Consider the following 21,293-nt stretch of genomic DNA (forward strand, 5'->3'; position numbering starts at 1 on the left):
TGAAGTTGACTTCTCGCAGTTGACTGGAACACCATGTTGCCATGTTGATTTAAGTTTTCTCCACTTTTAAAACAATAACGGGCTGCACCAGGGAGACCTCTCCTGTATACTGTTCAATCTGGCTCTGGAAAAAGTAATACGTATTTTACAAATCACAACCATTGGTTCAATATATAATAAATCCGTGCAAATCCTTGCCTATGCTGATGATATCAATATTGTTGGTAGAACGAAAAACGCTGTACAAGAGGCATATGTAGCATTAAAAGAATCAGCTTCAAAAATGGGTTTAATAATAAACACCAAGAAAACAAACTATATAAAAATAAGCACGCAACCACAAATCCTACTACCACTTGTTACGGAAAACGACGTCATCGAAGCAGTGAACAAATTTGTATACCTGGGAGAGCTCCTTAACATGAAAATAATACTACCGCAGAGATAAACCGCAGAGTTTGCACGGCCAACAGATGCTATTTTGGGCTCGATGTCCTCATTAAATCCACAATTTTATCGAGAAATACAAAAATAAAACTATACAAAACAGTAATAGGTCCAGTCCTAGCATATGGTTCAGAGACCTGGACTCTAACAAAAAGTAATGAAAACATGTTAGGATGTTTCGAAAGAAAAGTACTAAGGCGAATCTATGGAGCAGTAAATGATAATGGAGTAGGGAAAATACGATACAACTTCGAACTTGATAGAATATTCCAGGAACCAGATATCATAAAACATATTAAGATAGGATTTGAGGTGGATAGGGCATATAATGCAGATGGAACAAAATGACCCAACTAGAAAAACGCTCCTTGATAGACCCATTGATCAGAGAAGAAGAGGAAAACCCAGAATAAGGCTCCTTGATAACATCAATGAAGAAAAATTGGGAATATGTGCTTGACGGAGGAAGGCAATAGATAGAGACAACTGGAGAGAAATTCTTGAGGAGGCTAGGACCCACGCAGAGTCGTAAAGCCATAATGATGATCATGATGAACGTAAACAAGAAGAAGTCGTGCAAATAGTTAAAGAGCAACAAAATATGGAGCCTACTACACTTTATTCCGAGAACTAAAAAAACATCTTAATAGATTTTTTAATTATACGAAAATACACTATGTACATTTTCGTGTATCCTAGAAAAACTATAACCTTAAATTCTAATTAATGATGTCATTCGCCAAAATATAATAAATTATCCATAATATTTTTATAGTGTATAATCTATCGTTAGTATGTATGTATGTTTGGAGAGGTTTGGCTTCGAACTATGTTCAGTAGCCAGAGATCTTATTAATGACATATTACTGACTTAAAATTAAATGAATTGAAATATACGGTGAGGTTAGCCACCTACTTGGGGTAAAGAATCCATACTGGCTCACAGAACTAAAGATACAGCCTCGGATACCGGACGAAACTATCATATGACGACACGCTCTATGACAACGGAAAAACGAATTGGTAAACGAAAACCTAAACACCCCATCACAAGAATCGCGTGCTGGAACATAACGTCGTGGAATGGAAGAGACCAGGAGATCATAATATAAATGAAGAAACACAATATTGACATCTGGGCATTTTCCGAAACAAACAAAACAGGCCAAGTAACATCAAAATACGAAGAGTTTACACTCATATACAGCGGAAAAGCTAAACAAGAAAGAGCACATTTAGGAGTCGGAATTTTGCTGCACCATAAATACACGCAAAGCATCAAATATATCGAATACATCAACGATAGGTAATTAAGAATCTCTATAAAAATGCGTGACATCACAACACACCCGATAAGCACATATGCTCCAGACATATCTAAGCCCACAGCAGAAACTGAAAATTTCTATCAGCAACTACAAAACACCGTAGTTAACATAAATGCTAAACACAAAATTATCGTGTTCGGGGATCTTAATGCACGGATCAGAAACGATGTCATACCAGGTATAAAACAAAAGTACAACAAAGAAATAATTAATGACGAAGCACTAATAGACTTTTGCACTAGAAATGAAATGAGAATCAACAACACATACTTTCCTCATAAAATTTTATAATCACAAATCGAGTGATAACACCGTCCCAAGTACTTGATGTCAAAGCCCTAACATCTGCTAACCTGGGGACCGATCATAACCTTGCTTTATGCAAGATGCTACTAGAACGTCCGCAACGAAACAGAAAACCCCCGATGCTCATCGAAAAACAAAATATTGGGTCGCTAGCAACAGAGAGTACAAAACTCCTGTATGAGAACAGGATTACCACAAACTAAAAGAGATCGAGTTAAAACCAGAATGGGGAGTAGAAGATACTTGGCAAAAAATCAGGAAATGCATTAACCAAGTAGCAGAAGAAGTAATTGGAAAGCGGAAAATTAACACGAGGGCGATAAACCACTGGTTTTGTCAAGAGGTAAAAGAACTCTCTGAATTAAAACGCAAATGCTACCTGAGATATAAAAGCACACAATCGGAAGAAGCTCTCGCAGAATATGTCCAAGTAAGAAACCAAGTAAATGCAAGAATAAAACCAATCAAAAGAGAACATTGGGCTAAATTCACCAGCGACATGTACTACGACCTACATGGTGCCCAAAAGAAAGTATGGAAAATGCTTCGGAACAGGAAAAAACCAGTTAACGAGTTCGTGCAGACCAAGGGAGTACCTATAGAGACATGTCAACAGCATTTTAAGGAGCTATATGATGCTGAAGAAACGCTGAATATAAACGAATACGAAGCAGATATAAGTGCTACAATCAATGACGAAGAGGTAGAAGCAAAGATTAAGAAGCTAAAAAACAGAAAATCACCTGGAACAGATGGTATACTTAATGAACTCTTAAAATATGGAGACCCTGAACTTGCAAGTCAACTGTCACAACTATTTAACAAAATCTTGACACAGGAAATCTACCTCCCAGGAAATTAACCAGAAGCAGCTTCAGAATTAAACAGATTGGAAGATCTCCAAAAAGTAGAAGAAGAAGAAGAAATATACGTACTTTTAAATAGTATGTACTTGTGCATATCAATTGTATTTTAGTGACTACCTCAAAAATGTTTAAGCTATTTTTGTTAAATATTTATTTTTGTTTTCCTGAGAAAATTAATTAAGAGATCATACACTGATTTGTCGAATGTTTTATCATAATTATGTGTTCACAGCATGTTCACAGGTACTTTATTGTTATTAATATTATTAACCTAACCTACAAAGCTTGTTAAAATGAATGATATTAACGCATGCGCACAAAAAATTGTGATGAATATGCCTATGGACAAATTAAAACAACGACTAAGTGCTCACCAGAAATTCAGCTGATTTGGCACGAAATTATTGCTTTTCATTGCATTCGTATAAACAGAGTAAAACATTGTTTCAAACATCGATTAATTAGAAGTAATCATATGCATTTATTCCGTATTACTGAAATTAGTTGCATTTGGCTAATAACCGTGCACATAATGATACATTGATCAATCGGGAAGCTCGTTATAGCAGACAAAATCTTAATTGAATCTATCGTAAGACAAGAGAAAAGCAATCTATGGAAATTTAATACCTACGTACATATCTCTTCGATCGGTTGCTAGTTGAAATTTACAATTAATTGATGAAAATCTCTAATAGGTAATCATATAATCAACTATTTCATTAAAATAAGTAATTTTTTGATAAAAAAAAATTGGAAATAATCTTTTACTGATTTGTGTTCTAAAATACTCTACCTATAATAATAATTGTTAATAATAAAGCAATGCTATTACAATTATAGTGATAATGTTGACAGTAAAATATTCAAAAATGTAATACATAGAAAGATAACTGAAAAAACCGAAATATCTAAAAATTAGTATGGATTTATGCAAGGCAAATTAAAAATAGATCCAATTTTTATTACAAAACAGCTGCCGGAAAAACATCATAATCATTTAGTCAGTCGCATCCAGTGCTGGACATAGGCCCCCCTCAGTATCTCCCAATGTTCTCTACACTGGGCAGCTTGTAGCCAATTTCAGGGCATCCATTCCATAATTCGTCTTGTCCACCGTACATCTTGTATTGTCACTAAGTACCCTGCCCAGTGCCACTTTAGCATCGTAATTCCTTCGTATTTTTTAAATGTTTTATAATGCAATGTTCTCATTTTTCTATTTTCAAAATCGATTTTGACCCTTAAGATATCAAGTACATCATTTTTGGTGGACCAGCTAATTGTGTCATCTTTTAAAGTGCTGGATAAACGCATCGTCTTTTTGGAGAATTTTACAAAAATTCTCTAAAAACGACCTCAAAAACTACCGAGGAACAAGTTTGCACTAATTTTGTATCAAATTTTCACAAATCTCTAGAAGACAAGGTCCGTCCTAGACAGTAGTTGTCTCGCACACCATCGTTGACATGATATTATAGTTCACCGATCCCAAAAACCACCAAGTAACTAATTTGCACTGATTTTGTATCGAATCTCCAGGAGAGAAAGTTATGGCCACCACCACTGCCTCACACAACACACGCACCAGTGACTATCACCACTAAAACCAGTATATCAGTGACCATAGCTGTCATGATATTCGTATTCACATCACAAGTGGCTCGAAAATCCGTTGTGGATCTTGGCCTGCTTGTTATGGTCGTTAATTTGAATTCTCTTTTTTTTTTTTTTATTTTATTAACGCATCAACCACGCAGGGTTATTAGCGTATTTAGATTAATACAATATAGATACAATAAGTAAAATATACATTAGTTTACAATAATAATAATAATAATATCTTTGTGTGTTACAATGTTCATTTTAGATCTTTTGAAGGAGTTGGCAGTCTTTAAGATAGGAAAATATTTTTCGGGTGTCTGTATTTTCTTCTAGGGCATCTCTTAGGGAGTTGGGTATGTTATATTTTAGTCGTTCACTATTATATTTGGGACACTGTATTAAAAAATGTTTAACCGTTAAAACACTGTTGCACACTTCACACACTGGTTTATTTTTCCGCTGTAATAAATAGTCATGAGTAAGTCGTGTATGGCCGATACGGAGACGGGTAAGTATCACTTGCTCTCTCCTGTCTTTTATTTTTGGTTTCCAAAGATGTGAATGTTTGTTGACTTCGTATAGCCTTGATGGAGTGTTGTTCCAAGTTTCTTGCCATTTTTGAATTATTTTTTGTTTTAGGTATGGTTTTAAATCGTTTTGTACCAATATATTACTTTCTTCGGACATCGGGTTAGTTGGTGCGTTCTTAGCCAGTTTATCTACAACTTCGTTACCTTCAATTCCTATATGAGAAGGCACCCATAAAAAGTGAACTTGGATGTTCTTATTTGCAATGTTTTTAAGTTCTTTTTTAATAAGAAGTAGAAGGGGGTTGTCACAGTACAATTGAGTCAGTGAGGATAATGAACTTAAAGAATCTGTGATTATTATATATCTTTCTTTGTTTTTCTTTTGTATTAACAATAGTGCTTTTAGGATTGCAAATAATTCAGCCGAAAAGATGGTTGTAATTGATGGCAATTTGAAACTAACTGAGGAGTCTTCCGAATAAATTGCTGCTCCAACTCTGTCTTCATTTTTTGACGCATCGGTGTATACGTTGTAGGTATTGCCATATCTGTTTAATAGTGTATAAAACTTTTGTTTAATGACGGTTGATGATATCTCTGATTTTCTTAGGCTTGTTAGACTGATGTCGATATCAGGAATAGATATTGTCCATGGTGCTGGGTTGTGGATTGAAGAGGTATCATAGGTTTTTGGAAATTGAAAATTTAATTTGGATAAGTATGATTTTATACGAAAGTAAAAAGGATGATCAATTTGATGTGTTTGTTGGAATTTATTTGTAAATCGATCAGCAAAAACGTTATGCAGTACTGGATTATTTCGGTTTGATGACACTGCCGCTGCATATGTTAGGCTTAGATATTGTCTTCTGAAAGAAAGAGTAAGTTCTCCACTTTCCCAATAAAGACTTTGAATGGGACTTGTGTAGTGAGCACCTAAAGAAATACGTAGACATCTATTTTGGATAATATCCAGTGACTTCAAATGTGTTTTTTTGGAGGAGTTGTAGACGATGGCTCCATAGTCAAGTTTTGATCGAATTATGGATTTGTAAATAAGTATTAAACTTGAATAATCGGCACCCCAGTTTTTAAAGGCAAGGGATCGTAGTAAATTTATACCAGGTAGACAGGATTTTTTCAGCTGTTGAATATGTGTCTTCCAAGTTAATTTTTTATCAAACGTCATACCCAAGAATCGGATTTCTTCTACATAATCTAGTTTTTGTTCGTGTAGATATAATTCTTTTGTTTGGATTTGATTTCTCTTTGAGAAACAGATTGCTTTCGTTTTTGTAGTGTTAAACTGAAGTCCGCTTGTAGCTGACCATTTCTCAATGTGTGTTAACGCTTTTTGAATGTGATTGTGAATCGTTGCTATGTTTTTTCCTCTACAGAAAATAACTAGGTCGTCAGCGTATAATCTAGCTTTGACGGGGTTTTCAATTTGTGTTAATATCGAATTTATTGCTACTAAGAATAAAGTTGTGCTTAAATTTGATCCTTGTGGTATACCATTTTGTTGAATTTTTGTTTGAGAATATGTTCCGTCAACTCGAACTTGAAATTGTCTGTTTTCAAGAAAATTTGAAATGTATTTTAATATGTTACCCCTTATTAACCAGCTGCTGAGTGTTTTAATGATTGAATATTTCCAAACTGTATCATATTCTTTGCTTATATCAAAAAATATTCCAACACAATGCTGTTTTATTGCAAATGCTTCGTGGATTTCTGATTCTAAGTCAACGAGATTGTCTAAAGTTGAGCGATGTTTTCGGAAACCACATTGTTCTGGAATAATTAATTTGTTTGCTTCTAAATACCACATAAGCCTATTGTTTATTATCTTTTCTAATATTTTACCTATGCTACATGTGAGTGATATCGGTCGATATGTTTGTGGATCTGATTTTGGTTTAGTTGGTTTTTGAATAGGTATTATGATTGAATTTTTCCATGATTTGGGAAATACGTTTCTGGATAAGATTATATTGTAGATTTTGAGTAGGTGTTCTTTAGATTGAGGGCCTAAATTTTTAAGAAATATAAACGGTATATTGTCGGGTCCAGGACAAGTGTTCTTACAATTCTGAAATACATTTTCTAATTCTTCCTTTGTTATTTGTATATTGAGATCGTTATTGTTTTGATCGTAATATTCTATAGGATTTTTTTCTTCTTTTATTTTGATTTTTAAGAAATTGGAAGTATAATTTAAGTTACTTGAGTTATATTCATAAGTAGATGCTAGTATATTGGATATTTCTTCTGGGCTTTTATAAATAGTGTTATTTTGAGTTAAAAAGTTTATTGCTTTATGGGGTTTGGAACAAGACATTTTGTTGACTTTTTTCCATATAGCTGTTATAGGAGTTGAACTATGTATTGTGGTGACATATTCTCTCCAAGAGTCACGTTTGGCTTTTTTAATGGTATACCTAGCGACTGCCCTTAATTTTTTGAATTCTATAGAATTTTCTTGAGTTTTTTGTCGTTTGAATTTATTAAAAGCTCGTTTCGATTGTTTTAATGCTTCTTTGCAGTCATGATTCCACCAAGGTACCGACTGATGTTTGTGATCGTACTTAATTATTCCAACGTACTTTTTTGCTGATTCTGTGATTACGTTTGTCAGAGAGTATATTGTTTTGTCTATATCTACATTGTCATTTAGGTTTTGCAGGTTGTTTTCAACGTAATTTTGAAATTCTGTCCAATTTGCGCCTTTTAAATTCCATTTTAGTTGTTGCGCGGTAGTTGATTGTAGTTCATTGCTTATTATGATAGGGTAGTGATCACTATCATATAGATCTGGTAACACATCCCACGTAAGAGTATGTGTAATTGATGGTTCGCAAATACATAGATCTATACAAGAGCCTTCACCTGTTCTTGTGTCAAAGCGCGTATGTTGTCCGTCGTTAAGAATATTTAGGTTGACTTCTTCTATTATTTTTTCTATTTTTCGACCTAGAGATGTTAGTTTTGCTGAACCCCATAACGGATTATGTGCATTGAAATCTCCAATTATTATCCTTGGAGCAGGTAGTTGATTTAATAAGTTTGAAATTTCTTTTGAATCTGGTTCTTTATTGGGGGGAATGTAAATATTGCAAATTGAAAAAGAAATTGTGTCTGTGACTCTAATTCCAATTGCTTCAATAGTTGTTGTGAGTTTTATCAGTTTAGCGTCAAAGCTATCTTTTATGTAGATTGCTACCCCTCCGCTTGCAATTTTCGAATTTTCTCGATTTCTAAAAAAACAATTGAAATTCTTCAAGTCATGAGCTTTGTTGTTTTTGAAGTGGGTTTCTTGTAAACATATCAGACTAGGTTTATGTTTTGAAATTAGTAATTTTAACATTTCTAAATGGGTGTAATACCCATTTATGTTCCATTGAATTAGAGAGTTGAAAATGATGTGTTATTAATTTTCTATTGATGCGTCGCTTTCTAAGTCTGTTTGAAGGTCTAAGTTGATTTGCTTTAATATTTTATTTTTTATTCGAGTGCATTTGACTTTAATTTTTCGGTCCTTTAGGTAAGGGTATATATTAGTTAATAGATCTGTGACCTCTGCTGTTTCTTCTGTATACATTTTGGTGACACTTAACGGGTCTGGTGAGTTCTCACAGTTTTCAAAAAAGTCTAATAGCTGTTCGTAAGTTATAGGGTAGTTGGAATTTGGGTTCTCAAATAAAGGTTTACAGTATCTTAGCATTTCTTCTAGTGTTTTTTGTGGTTTGACATTTTGATCTGATTTTACTTTCTTCTCTTTATTTTTTGGTGTAATAAAAGTAGGTTCCTCTGTAGATGTAGTAGCTGGTGGAGAGACTTGGGAGATTGTGCGTTTGTTTTGTGCTTTCCCTGTGTTTATATGCGTTGCCTTATTTTCTATATCTATTTTTGGGTAGTTTGTTGTTTCTGAATCTTCTTTGGTTAGCTGCATGTGTGGTTTTTCTTGTTGGTTATTTTGTGGTTGGGTTTCTTGTTGTATGCTTTCTTCTTTTGATTGTTGTTGTTTAGTGTTTGTCTGGGTTTTTTGAGTTGATAGATTAGTTGAATTTTCAATTGGGTTTATATTTGGAACTGGATTATTTGATGTTGAATTATCTGTTGTAATCGCAGTAGACATTGGACAATTTTTTGTTAAGTGGTTGGTTTGTTTACATGTTTGACAAGCTTGGTTATCTAAAGAGAGGAAAATTCTGTATGTCGTTTCCTCATATGTGATAAGAAAAGAATCAGGTAAGGGCTGGTTATTTAGTGGAGATATGTATGTTTGGCGTCTGAAACTCAAAATATGTTGGAATTGTGGTGTTGATGTGCCTATTCTTAGGAATGTTATAGGTGACAGTAGATTTAATCCATGTGATTTTAATGCGGATATTAGGACTGAGTGTGGGATTGAGGGACAGACATTGGACAATACTAATCGCTGACTGGGGCTAATTAGTCTACGAGCTTGTAAGAGTTGATGGTTTATTTGAATTTTTTCATTTCTGTTTATGAAATCCTCAGCTAGTTTTTCGTTTGCTAAATAAATACATACTCTATTATTTGATAATTTTGAACAGAAGGATATCTGGGTTGGTTGTATCAGATGACTCAAAGCGGACAAGTAATCATCTAGTTTGGTATTTTCAATTGAATCAAAAATAATTGCTTGTTTTCTTGATGGAAATATATTGGATTGTGGTGTTTGATTGGTTACGGAAGAATATGTAGGTGATCCATTAAATTGATATGATGAGGAGCTGTTTGGTGCATTGTTAGTTGTAGGAATTTCAGATTGAATAGAACTATCCATTTTTAATTATCATTTGTAACTGGAGTACGGTCCTGGCAAACAACCTTCTTAGTCTGTAGTGGAACAGGTTTGGTATAAATACCTCTCCTAGATTTTGTAGGTTATCCAAAATAATATTTGATAATAGTAAAAACTGTTATGTTTAAAGTAACTTACTATCTCTGTTGTGTTTATTTTTGTTATTTCACTGCTGGATCACTAATTAACGAAAATATTTTTAGTATTTCACTAGTTTTTAAATTAATTATGAGAGCTCGATTTAAAACACGTATTAGCTACTATGTTCAGAGTCGAATCCAATTTGAATTCTCTGTTGAATATTTCAGGTTGGTTTTAGAAACCAACATATATTTGGTTTTTTTTTTGTATATAGACAATATATTTAATTGTCTGCTTGTCTTTTCCAAGGCAATATTAAATAGGAGACACGCCAGTGCGTCCCCCTGTCTTCATCATAAGTGGCTCGACAATCCGTTGTGGATCTTGGCCTGCTCACAAAGAAGTCGCCACTCCTGTCGATTCTTGGCAACTTCCCTCCATCTTCTAACCTCTAGAATCTGTAGGTCTTCTTCCACATCATCAATCCATCTCAATCGTTGTCGTCATCTGCTTCTGCTCTTTGGTTTTGTCCTCCTGTCTTAGACCATTATTAATGTCAAAGAACGTAGAGTTTTCTCCTTCAATTCTAACGCATGAGCTTACGTTTTGCATTGTTATTTGGATCAACTAACTTAGGTGAGATTCCAAAGTATGTCATAGCATTATATAATGCAGTTCTGTTCACACTGTCATAGGCTGCTTTGAAGTCAATGAAGAGATGGTGTGTTTCTATGTTATATTCTAGTGACTTTTTTAGAATCTACCTATGTGCTTGAATTTAATGTGTAGTTGACTTTCCAGCAGTAAATCCGCATTGATATTGCCAACAATATTCTTTGTAAAATGTTTAAGTATTTCAAACAATGCATTGCCGAAGATTTTATACGCAGATGCTAACAGAGTAATGCCTCTATAGTTCTTACACTCCAGGTTATCACCCGTTTTATGCAACGGACATATTATTCCGTTTAGCCATTCGTCTGGTACCAATTCATTGGACCATATAATTACTATTAGTTTATGGATTGTTGCAAAAAGTTGATCGGCACCTTTTTTTATACATTTTCGAACAGATTTCATCGATTCCTGGGGCTTTATTGTCTTTCAGTTTTAGCATGGCATTTGACATTTCTTCTATTGTTAAATCTTCACTCTGTAGTTGGCGTTGTAGATTTTGTTGATTTTCTATATTGTAACCTCCTTCAATATCGTTTATATTTAGATGTTCGCTGAAATGTTGTGCCCATCTGTTAAGAACTGAGATTTTATCATGTAGAATTTCACCGCTAGTGTCTTTACAATGTTTAATCGTGGTTTAAATTCTCGACGGACTATTTAAGGATTTGTAATATTTCCTCGTTTTATTTTTATCTAATAAACTTTGTATATCATTGAGAGTGTTCTGTTCATATTCCCTCTTCTTACGTCGATGGATACGTTTTTCCTCTCTTCTATAACGTCTATACTCTTCTTTTTTTTCCATGTACAACCTGCGTCGATGGTTTTTTAATATGCTGCGTTCTTTCTATTTGTGGCCATTTCGCACTCATGATCAAACCAATGATTTCTTTTTTCTGACTTGGTTTTGCCCAATACTTCAACCGATTTCTGTAACACAATATCTCGTATATTTGCCCATTTGGTTCATGTCTTCTTCTTCCTCTTCTAAGTCTTTTGTCCTTATTTGATCTTCTATTTGCTGTCTGTATACATTTGCAATGTCGGGATCTTTTAGTTAATTAATGTTGATTTTTTTTCTCCTTCTTCAGGTTTTCTTTTTTAAATTGGATATTTTCTCTTTTAATCGTGCTTTAACCAAATAGTGATCACTATCCATGTTTGCCCCACTAAAAGACCTAACATTTTGTATTAATATTTGTATTCGCATTTTGAAAAATGCATTTTTCGTGTTTAATAATACAACTAGCGGACCAACTCGACATCGAGTTTTTTAAATGAAATTTTTATTTTGCGAGAAAAATATACAATATATACAATGACCGGAAGTAAAAATATTTTTATCATTAACTCAAAAACTATAAATGATAATTTCGTGAACTTACATTTTTGAACTCTACGTTGAATTCTCTATTGATTTAACTAATAAAAACGAAACCGGAGGTCGACCTCAAAACCGGAATGCAATTTTTAGTTCATCAAATGTCGACATGGATATCATTTAGCAGTTAATTTTGCATGCTGATCACGAATCCGGTGTCAGATTTGCTCTATCTTGACGTTTTATGCGCGTTTCGGGTCACTTCCGGTGTCGGATCGCAACCGGAAGTACATATTTAGATTCGTCTCGACGAGACCTTTCGATCCATATATACATTGTGGGGTCTAAAACTTAAAGTAAATTTTAACTTTCGGTCATCTCAAAACCGGAAGTGAATTTTTGTACCAAAAGTATATCTTGACAATCTCATACGTAATACTAATAATATTCCGAAAAAATATTTTAATTATCTAATATGGTTTTTGAGTAAAGTGGTGGACAAGAAAAGGGCTTAGCGTTTTAGTATATAAGATGTTCATTTTGCATCATCATTTTTATTCACAAAATTTCCTGACACTCTTACGAATCGAATGCAAAACTTTCATTGAGATCCATCCAACTGCAAAAATTTGGTAGGTTTTGAGGTTTGTTTTGCTTCATTGCCTCGCCTACTAAGCAATATACAGCACGCATATAAACCATATTTAAAAGTTTATATCATTAAATTTTTATTTACAATCTTAACAAGTAAAATTCTGGATATTGTTATTCTTGTACAGCTCAATAAATTAGTACAAAAGTACAATCATTTTGCACTAAATTAATATTATTAATATTACTTATTTTATTCTAAATTTGAAGAAAAACCGAGCACTATATAATTCTAAGTTATCTTTTTATATTAGTGGTGAATTTTGATCAAATTTCGTTTAGTGTGTTTATCTCTTTCCAGTTTAAATTAAGGCCGGAGCAATAACTTATCCTTGATCGTAAAATTTCCGGCTTGTAATATTTTCGAAAACCAGGTCTCATACACTAGGTAGGGATGCTTACCAAAATTTAAAAAATACAGACGAGTAGGGTTCTGGTGTTAAGTAGAGACATGCCTTACGCCCATAAAATCTAACAATTTAGATAGATTTATTGAGGGGGCATTTGGCGTATCCCCGTGCGACTTTTTCGGATCTATTGTGATCCTCTAATCCTAGATTACATTATCTAGCTTGACCCTTTTTACCAAGTCTAGTAGCTTCGAGACTAAACCTTTTATGTAGGTTTTTGTCGGTAGCTTTTCTACACCTAATGTGACGAACCGCACATTTGCCAGGCTATGCACTGACACAAAATGTGCTCTTTGTTTTTTCCTCTAGGTGACAGACTCTGCATAGATCATCATCTGTCAATCCCATCAGACTCGACTGCCTATTTAGCCTACCGTGACCTTTTACCAGACCTACTATGGCTTTGACTATTTTCCTGTCTTTGCTTATTAGATCTGCTGTAAATTTTGGCGAATGTTCTATAATGAACTGTTTTGCCTGTCTTCGTCCTGGTGAATTCCTCCACCATTCTAGAGTTTTGCGTGTTATCCACTTTCTTGTAGCATCTAACAATTTGTTCATTTACGCTTTTAGCGTCCTTTTATGCTTATGGAGTTTACGATACTAAATTGTTGTCACGAAGAAAATAGCAAATAAAAAAAACATAAATATTATAGCAATGTACAGAAAACTCTACAAAGGGATTTATGGCTTACATCAAGTAGTCTCTTTAGTTTCTTTTTGCCTATATTTTCACCTTCTTGTTTAATTGTAATTAATTAATACCCTTTTTCGTTATTCCATCAGGGTCCGAAGTCTTCTGTGCTCCTGGCGCAACTTGTGAATTCTTCCTATCCTGTTGGCTATCCGGGGGTCTGTTGGATCAGCCCTGTGGCGGTTTGCTGAAAGGATGCTGTTACAGGGGAAGAGTCGCGAAGACGGGACCCAGCGGGCTTTTGGCGATCGGGACGCTAGATGCGCCAGTTGAGACACCAAAAGTTCAACAGTTCGCAGTCGCTGACAATGATAATCGTAAGTGCGGTCGTATTAGTAAGCATGACTTCCTTTTTCACATTGTATATACACTTTCCTAAATAGTTTTAAGTGAAGAAAATATAAATGGGCTTAAGATTATTCCTTTGATAGTGACTATGACAACGATCACAATAGATATATATATATATATATATATATATATATATATATATATATTTTTCTTATTAATACATTATGTAGGGTCTGTAAAATAATCAAAACTTGTAAAACTAGGACTAGAAAACAAAAGTTGTCTTTAAACAATATTGAAAAAGCTCGATATCGTTTAAGATATCAAAAATGTCTACAATGTGACAAAAAACGATAGCCGAATAGAAGAAAGCAGTGATTTTTAAAATAAGTATTTTAGTACTTATTTTCCTCCACTACTTTAGTCAAAAGGAGAATATTCTGTGCCAAACTCTAACTTTTATATTGCAGACCTCACTCTGGTCATTAAGTACACTTGAAATTTGTTTAACGGTGTTATCCTGATAAATAGCGAAGAGCCGGTTTTATAAACGCTTAAAAAGGTTACTATGTTCATCATCATCATTGGTGCTACAGCCCTATAAAAGAGCCTCGACCTTTCCAAGACTATTACGTCAGTCAGTTCTATAAATTGCCAACTGTTGCCAGTTTGCTGCGCCTATTTTTCTACCATCCTCATCTACACCATCCTTCCATCTGAGTTTTGGCCTACTCCTACTTCTACTTCCCACAGGTTGTGACATAAGGATCGTTGTAGGAGGGTTGTCCTGCTGTGATCTTGCCAGATGTCCTGCTCATCTTAGTCTTCCTATTCTTATAAGAGATACTACGTCTTTACCACCAAATATATGTTTATATCTGTGATGTATCTCGTAGTTGTACCTCCTTCTACAAACACCATTTTCACAGATGTCACCGAATATTCTTCTCAGGATCCTTCGTTCAAATATAAGCAGGAGGTTTTCATCTGCCTTGGAAATGGTTCATGTCTCCGATCCATATGTCAACACTGATTGTATAAGGGTTTTGTATGTGGTTATTTTTGTTTTTTTTGGCTTAAGTTTCTACTTCTCATATGTCTACTCACTCCAAAAATAGCATTTGTTTGCAAGGATTATTCTTCGCCTGATTTTTTCCGTCATGACGTTCTCCTTGGTGATCAGGGAGCCTAAGTATGTGAATTTGTCGACCACTTCAAAGGTAGAGTTATCAATCGTGAATTGGTGGCCGATGTTTCTGGCTCTATTGTTGGATGTTGATGCCGTTATCTTAGTTTTCTCCTCGTTTATTTGCAGGCCCATATTTTTTGAGGCATTTGACAAGGTGGTATACATTTCTTCTAGCTTGTGTGTTGTGAGGGCAACTAGGTCAACATCATCTGCATATGCCAAAATTTGGAATGATTTATTAAAAATGTTTCCTCTGTTGTTTATTTGGGCATCCCTAACCGTCTATTCCAGAGCTATGTTGAAAAGGAGACACGCCAGCGCATCTCCCTGTCGCAGCCCAACATGCGTTTCAAATGCCTGTAATTGTTCGCCCTGTATTTTGACTTGGCAAACAACTTTACTATATTCTACCATTAATAAAAAAACTTATATATAGTAAATATTACAGTGACTTGGATCTTTTCAACTGCAAAAAAAATGTTGAGCCCAATAAACAAGTATTGAGTCCTTCCTAAGAAATTGTTACTACCATAAGATCGCAACAGTTGACGTTAATATAATTTATTGATTATAATTGCTATTGTTATCACTATCGTGGTAATTGTAATCACGTATATGTGTTTTTAAATTGGTTTGCATCAATATCATTAGTGTACAGCACTAGTTGAGCTTTGACCTTCCTAAGTTTATTTCCCCATTCAGTCCTAATCTTTGTAGTTTGCCACACCCATTTTTCTGGCACACTTTTCCAAGACATCTGTCTATCTTAACATTAGTTTCTGTCACTGCAAACAGTCTTTTCCTGTACCTGTTCCACTTTTAATTCCAAAATGTGTGTTGTCTAATTGCTTTTCACATTGTTCATATGTGTATGAGCTATTAAATAACTTCCAGTAGAATTTTTAAAGTGTATCTCATAAGGCTCATTAGTCGGTACTCATCGCAGAATTTGGGATTATTTTTTGGTTTTCTAAATGCTCTTTCTATCTTTTATAATTCCATGGTCCTTAATTTATAACACAGCACAACAACCAATTTGGGGCTGACGAAGTCAAGACTAAATTTAAATAGTATTGTTGATGCTCTGATTTCAAAAATGTTTTTTTTTTCCGTAGAAACTCTTGTTCTTAAGACAGGCTTATAGACAAGCTGATATTGGCCTTTTATAGAATGGAAGGAGACAAAAAAGCGAAATGACATATTTTCCTCATTTATAATACACAATTTTTTTTCTGTGATAAAAAAACGACGATTTAGTATTGAAATATTTTATTACAATATATTATAATTACATATTAGAAATAGCTGAAGTAATTTATGTTTTTATAATTTCCAAAAATTTTTCTCGAAAGCGCGTGACTATTAACCCGATCGGAACTTTAAATTTCTTTATTTTTATGTCAATGGGACAGTCAAGACAATAAAAATCACTGGTCAATGAAGAGTTGGGAGGCAAGAATACTTAAAGTTGGACAAAACAATGTTCTGCAAGAAAACCTAGTATATGAAGAAACAATTCTCCTTTCATCCCTCCATACAAAGCTAGGTCTTAATAAACAGTTGTTCAAATCTCTTCTAAAAGATCAGAGATGGTTGTGGAGATATTTTTGGTCAACAGTGAAGATTCAAATTACGCCTTGGGAATCAAGCCTAAATATATTCACAGAAGCCTCATAGTAAAGAAACTACTTAAGGCAAATTCACAATCTCACTTGAATTCAAACGTAAATCTTAAAATATTAAACATAACTTTTTATATTTTCTATGCATTACTTATATCTTTTCCAGAAATATCATTTGAAAAAAAAAGACAACTAATTATTAAAAAAACGTAACGTGCTACAGCAAAACGTTTATTTTTGGATTCAGCTCATCACAAACCGTATAAATCCGTGCATCTATTCCAATTTATGGGCTTCTACAACATAATTGGACAGGACTTCAGTGTTCACAATTTGTAACAGCACATCCAGTTTCTTACAAGAGTTTACTCTTGGTAACAGTGGTCTGCTAAGTGGGTTTGTTCCATTAAACTCTTGTACGGCGCGTGCCATTTCGTTAACTAGGCTATCGCGCAACTCGTTGTCATGCTGTGCATTATCAGGTTGAGTTTATTGTTCTTGTATGACAACCTTAGGAATTGGCTCTTGTATTTCATTAAGGGCTTGATTTCCAACTACCTCTTGATTATGAATCTCCCGTTCGACTTCGCTTCTGAGGGTATTGCGTCTTGTCTCTGGGATGAGATTATTTCTGATAATTACCCGGTATTGATCTGCTACTCGTTGTTCAGATACTTGCATTTCTGAGTACTCTCTGCAAAATTCGGCATACAGATTTTGTCGATAGCCGATCGTTTCTTGACCGAGGTTTGTCACCTTATAATAAAAGCGCAAAATATTTTCATTCATGGACACAGTTCATTTCATTCGCTGCCTCGGTCGTCCCGCTTGAGTGAGCGCCGGCTGATGTTCCAGCGCAGCACCTTCAGCGAGTGGAGCTCTTGTTGTTGTTTGGCTCGCTTGTGGTTGTTGTTCTTGTTAGGCTGTAGCTGATTGTATAACAGGGGCCCGACTCCTCAACACCCTGTCACCGACGTCCCGCATGCTTTCACGTCCAGCGCCGGCTTCAGACGTGCCCTGGCGATCCCCAGGCAGCGACCCTAAACATAAATTATTATACTCCATTATCATGGGTGTGCATTTTATACCTACTGCCAGATGTCAGTTTTTGTTCCACGGCAGGTATCCCTGCTACCCTCTTTGTATCTGCGCTACGAATTCGCAGAGAGCATCTCCCATTCGCAGGGGCCGCAACTGATAGAAGAACTGACAAAAAACTCCCACAGGCAATAAACATTATTATTATTATTATCCATTGAAACTTATTAGATGCATGACAAAACTATTTAAAAATGTAAGAAATGTTTGTTTGATCGTTATACCCAGTCGGGTTAGACAAAAAAAGCGAAAATTTGGGTAATTTTAGAAGGAGGGGTCAATAATACAGTAAATTTAAAATCGTTACTGACTTACGCGGCCGCGTTGGCCACCATGTTGAATTTAAAGGAGAACCAACTGTTTTTGCTCAATATCTCCGCAATTTTCAACTTTTAGACAAAAATGTTATGGACTAAAACTGTTGCAAATGCGATTTCCTCAAATCTTTTTTACAATTTTTTTCGTTCGGTACAAATTTTCAGAGTTAATTAAGAAAATAGTCAAAGGGAGAAAGCATAGTTATTAAATTATCTCGTTTATTATTAACTTTACGACATAAATGTTCATAAACAAAAATAAACAGAGTTATATTTTACTTTAATTTAATTTTGATTACTTAACTTTATTATTTCAATTTTTTAGTTAATCATTTTTTTTAATTATTCCTATAGTCTCTAGATTGTTATAGACATTGCTTTTACTAAATATTTTACCAGTTCGACAATTTAAACATAATATGTTATCTATATTTGAAAGTTTTGATAATTTTTTTTACGTCTTTTCTTGTAATTTATTCTTGTTTTCTTTTATTTTTGTGATAACTCGCTTAACATTCTTGCTTTAAACTATAAAATTATATTCTTGTTGAGATACTTGTTGCCAAAAAAATTCTTTTCTTTATTGTACGAACGTCACTGGTTATAAATAGCGGATAGAGAGAAGAAACTTACATATCGAAAATAAATCTTACTTAATACCAACCGGCGGCACCAGGTGAAAGGTGAAGGCTGTTGCAAATGAAGAAAGTTTTGATATCGAAATTGGAGATGACCAACTGTATTGGGGAAGGTCATGGTACTTCGGTTGGCGCCTATCGGCTGAATCACCTCGTTATAATGTTAATTACTTATCCGGAAAGATCGATGGCTTTATTTGGAGAAATCTTACACCATAACGTCAAAAAAAGTTTTAACTTTCCTGCGTTGTGGCAAAAGGTGTTTTTGTTTTGGAAAGTAAGAAAGGTTAAAATAAGATTAAAAAGTAGTTTTATTATTGGAACCGGACTTGTTTGTAATTGTTAATAAAAATACGGATTATAGTTTAAGCTCTTACAAACGTTCTTTGTATACCGGGTGGTGAATCGTCAAACGGACCGTAGGAAACTCAATGGGAAATTATAAATTGTTGAATTGCTGCTTTCCTAATTATTTTATATCAAAAATCATAAGAAACTACTTGTAAAGGACTGAAATCTGTATTAAAAACAAATGTTAAAATTGGTGTACGAATTAAAAGTACTCCAAAATTTTGCAAAAATATAATTCATTTTTCAAGCCACCCCTAAAAGTCAGGCCACACGTAGTGCAAGAATGTGTATGCAGTGTTACGTTCGATCATATTGATGTAAGATGTTTGACAATATTTGAATTGTCAATATTGACGTGACAACGTCTTAAATCGTCACCGAACGAGAGAGAGGCCCGCCGGACCGGCGAATGCCTTGCGTCTCTCTCCCACTCAAACATGATCGGTCCGCTGCGCGCGCAGCACTAGAGAATTAGGCGCGTTGAATCGGTGCGTGCTTGTGTCTCTGTCTTTCTCGAGCGTTCTTGGCGTTGGAAAACCGAAAAAGCGTCATAATACAATTTCATACGTGTGGTTAAAGTATCGTCAGCTGTGTCTGTAGTGAAAATGTGGAGTGCTTAGATTCGTCATTTACAACAACTACAACAATAAAGGTAAATAATTGTACACTAATATTTCATTATCGTAAACTATGATTGATTGATTAATTGTTAGATTGACACAAAAGTTGAGAAACTGAGTTTATAGGTTATGTCATACTATTGACAAATGTTGATAGTGTTAAGTAAATTATTAGTTTAAATCACTCTGCAATCAATCGTAATTCAGTCGATTGAGAAGAAACAGCGCGTTTCAACTGCAAACAACTATTGTGCAATTTAATAATATTCATATCAATAAATATTCTACCGAGAAAAAGACGTTGTCACGTAAAATCTTCGCCCGTAAAACCGACTTTACAGGCAACCGATTTTTTTTTATTTTATGATCAAATTATAAACAATAAATTTTACCAAATACTACTATTACTAATGAACAATAAATATTACTTTGTGAACAATAAATTATATTGTTTACAAAGCAATAAAGTTAATGAAATGTACTCAGTTGTCGAAAAATCGCAATAATGTTGTATTCAGGCAATACTGCGAGCACTCCCAGATCTTTATTTAACGTAAGATATTCTAATACACTCCAATTCAATTGCAGGTTATATAACAATTCAAAGAATTTCAATATAGTTTCATTCTTAGACAACAAAAACTGAGTTTCATTGTGATCCTTATTCCTAGAAATAATGTATGATAATTTCTAAACATAAAATTATAACAAATGTTCAAACAATCCTCTATTTTGTACTAAATTAGCCAGAAAGCGTGGCGTTATTTTGCACACTCTTCAATAATTTGCATTTTTAATGCTTCAATATCTGTAAATTTTTGGTCAGAATAGATTTTTGATTTTAGATGCCCACAGATGAAATAATCGTTTGGAGCTAGATCTCCCGATCTCGGAGACCACTTAATGTTATAGTTAGGTCCAATAAAACAATTATTAAAGCTGTTTTTAAGGAATTCCTTAACCTTCCAGTTATTGTGCGCAGAGCATCCATCCATTGGAAACCAAATTTCTTCTTCATCTGGAGCTATTTCTGCAAGTTTCGGTAAAATATCTTCTAGTAGCAAGTCTAAAAACTTTTTTAAATTTGCCTCATAGAAAAATGGTCTGATAATATTGTGTCTAAATATTCATAACCAGACATTTATTTTACCATGATATTTGGTATGGCTTTCAATAATATCCTCAGGCTTTCTAGTTGACCAAATCCTATAATTTTATACATTTGGTTCATTATTTAATGTAAATGTAGATTCATCACTGAACAAAATGTTTTTTAAAAATTGTCTGTCTGCATTAGCCCTCTCTAAAATGTCATAACAGAATTCCGCTGGTCTCTCAGCATCTTTGTGTTAGTTCTTGATGACTTTGACATTTATATAAGCGGAATTTATTCCTTCTTAAAATTTTTAAGGCAGTGGA

At 34.2% G+C, this 21,293-nt stretch overlaps 1 protein-coding gene across 2 annotated transcripts in view; it reads left to right on the forward strand.

The window, feature by feature from the left end:
* Positions 1–21,293, forward strand: part of LOC140444073 (uncharacterized) — a 112,112-nt gene that overhangs the window by 34,737 nt on the left and 56,082 nt on the right. The window contains exon 2 of one of the 2 annotated variants that reach the window (XM_072535701.1): positions 13,841–14,065. The exons of the other annotated variant lie outside the window; for it this stretch is intronic. Within the exon in view, the coding sequence (XP_072391802.1) occupies positions 13,841–14,065 (225 nt within the window). The remainder of the gene's footprint in view (positions 1–13,840; positions 14,066–21,293) is intronic. 2 annotated transcript variants of the gene reach the window in all.

This window comes from Diabrotica undecimpunctata, chromosome 6, assembly GCF_040954645.1.
Source record: "Diabrotica undecimpunctata isolate CICGRU chromosome 6, icDiaUnde3, whole genome shotgun sequence".
In the NCBI taxonomy this organism is placed as follows: domain Eukaryota; kingdom Metazoa; phylum Arthropoda; class Insecta; order Coleoptera; family Chrysomelidae; genus Diabrotica; species Diabrotica undecimpunctata.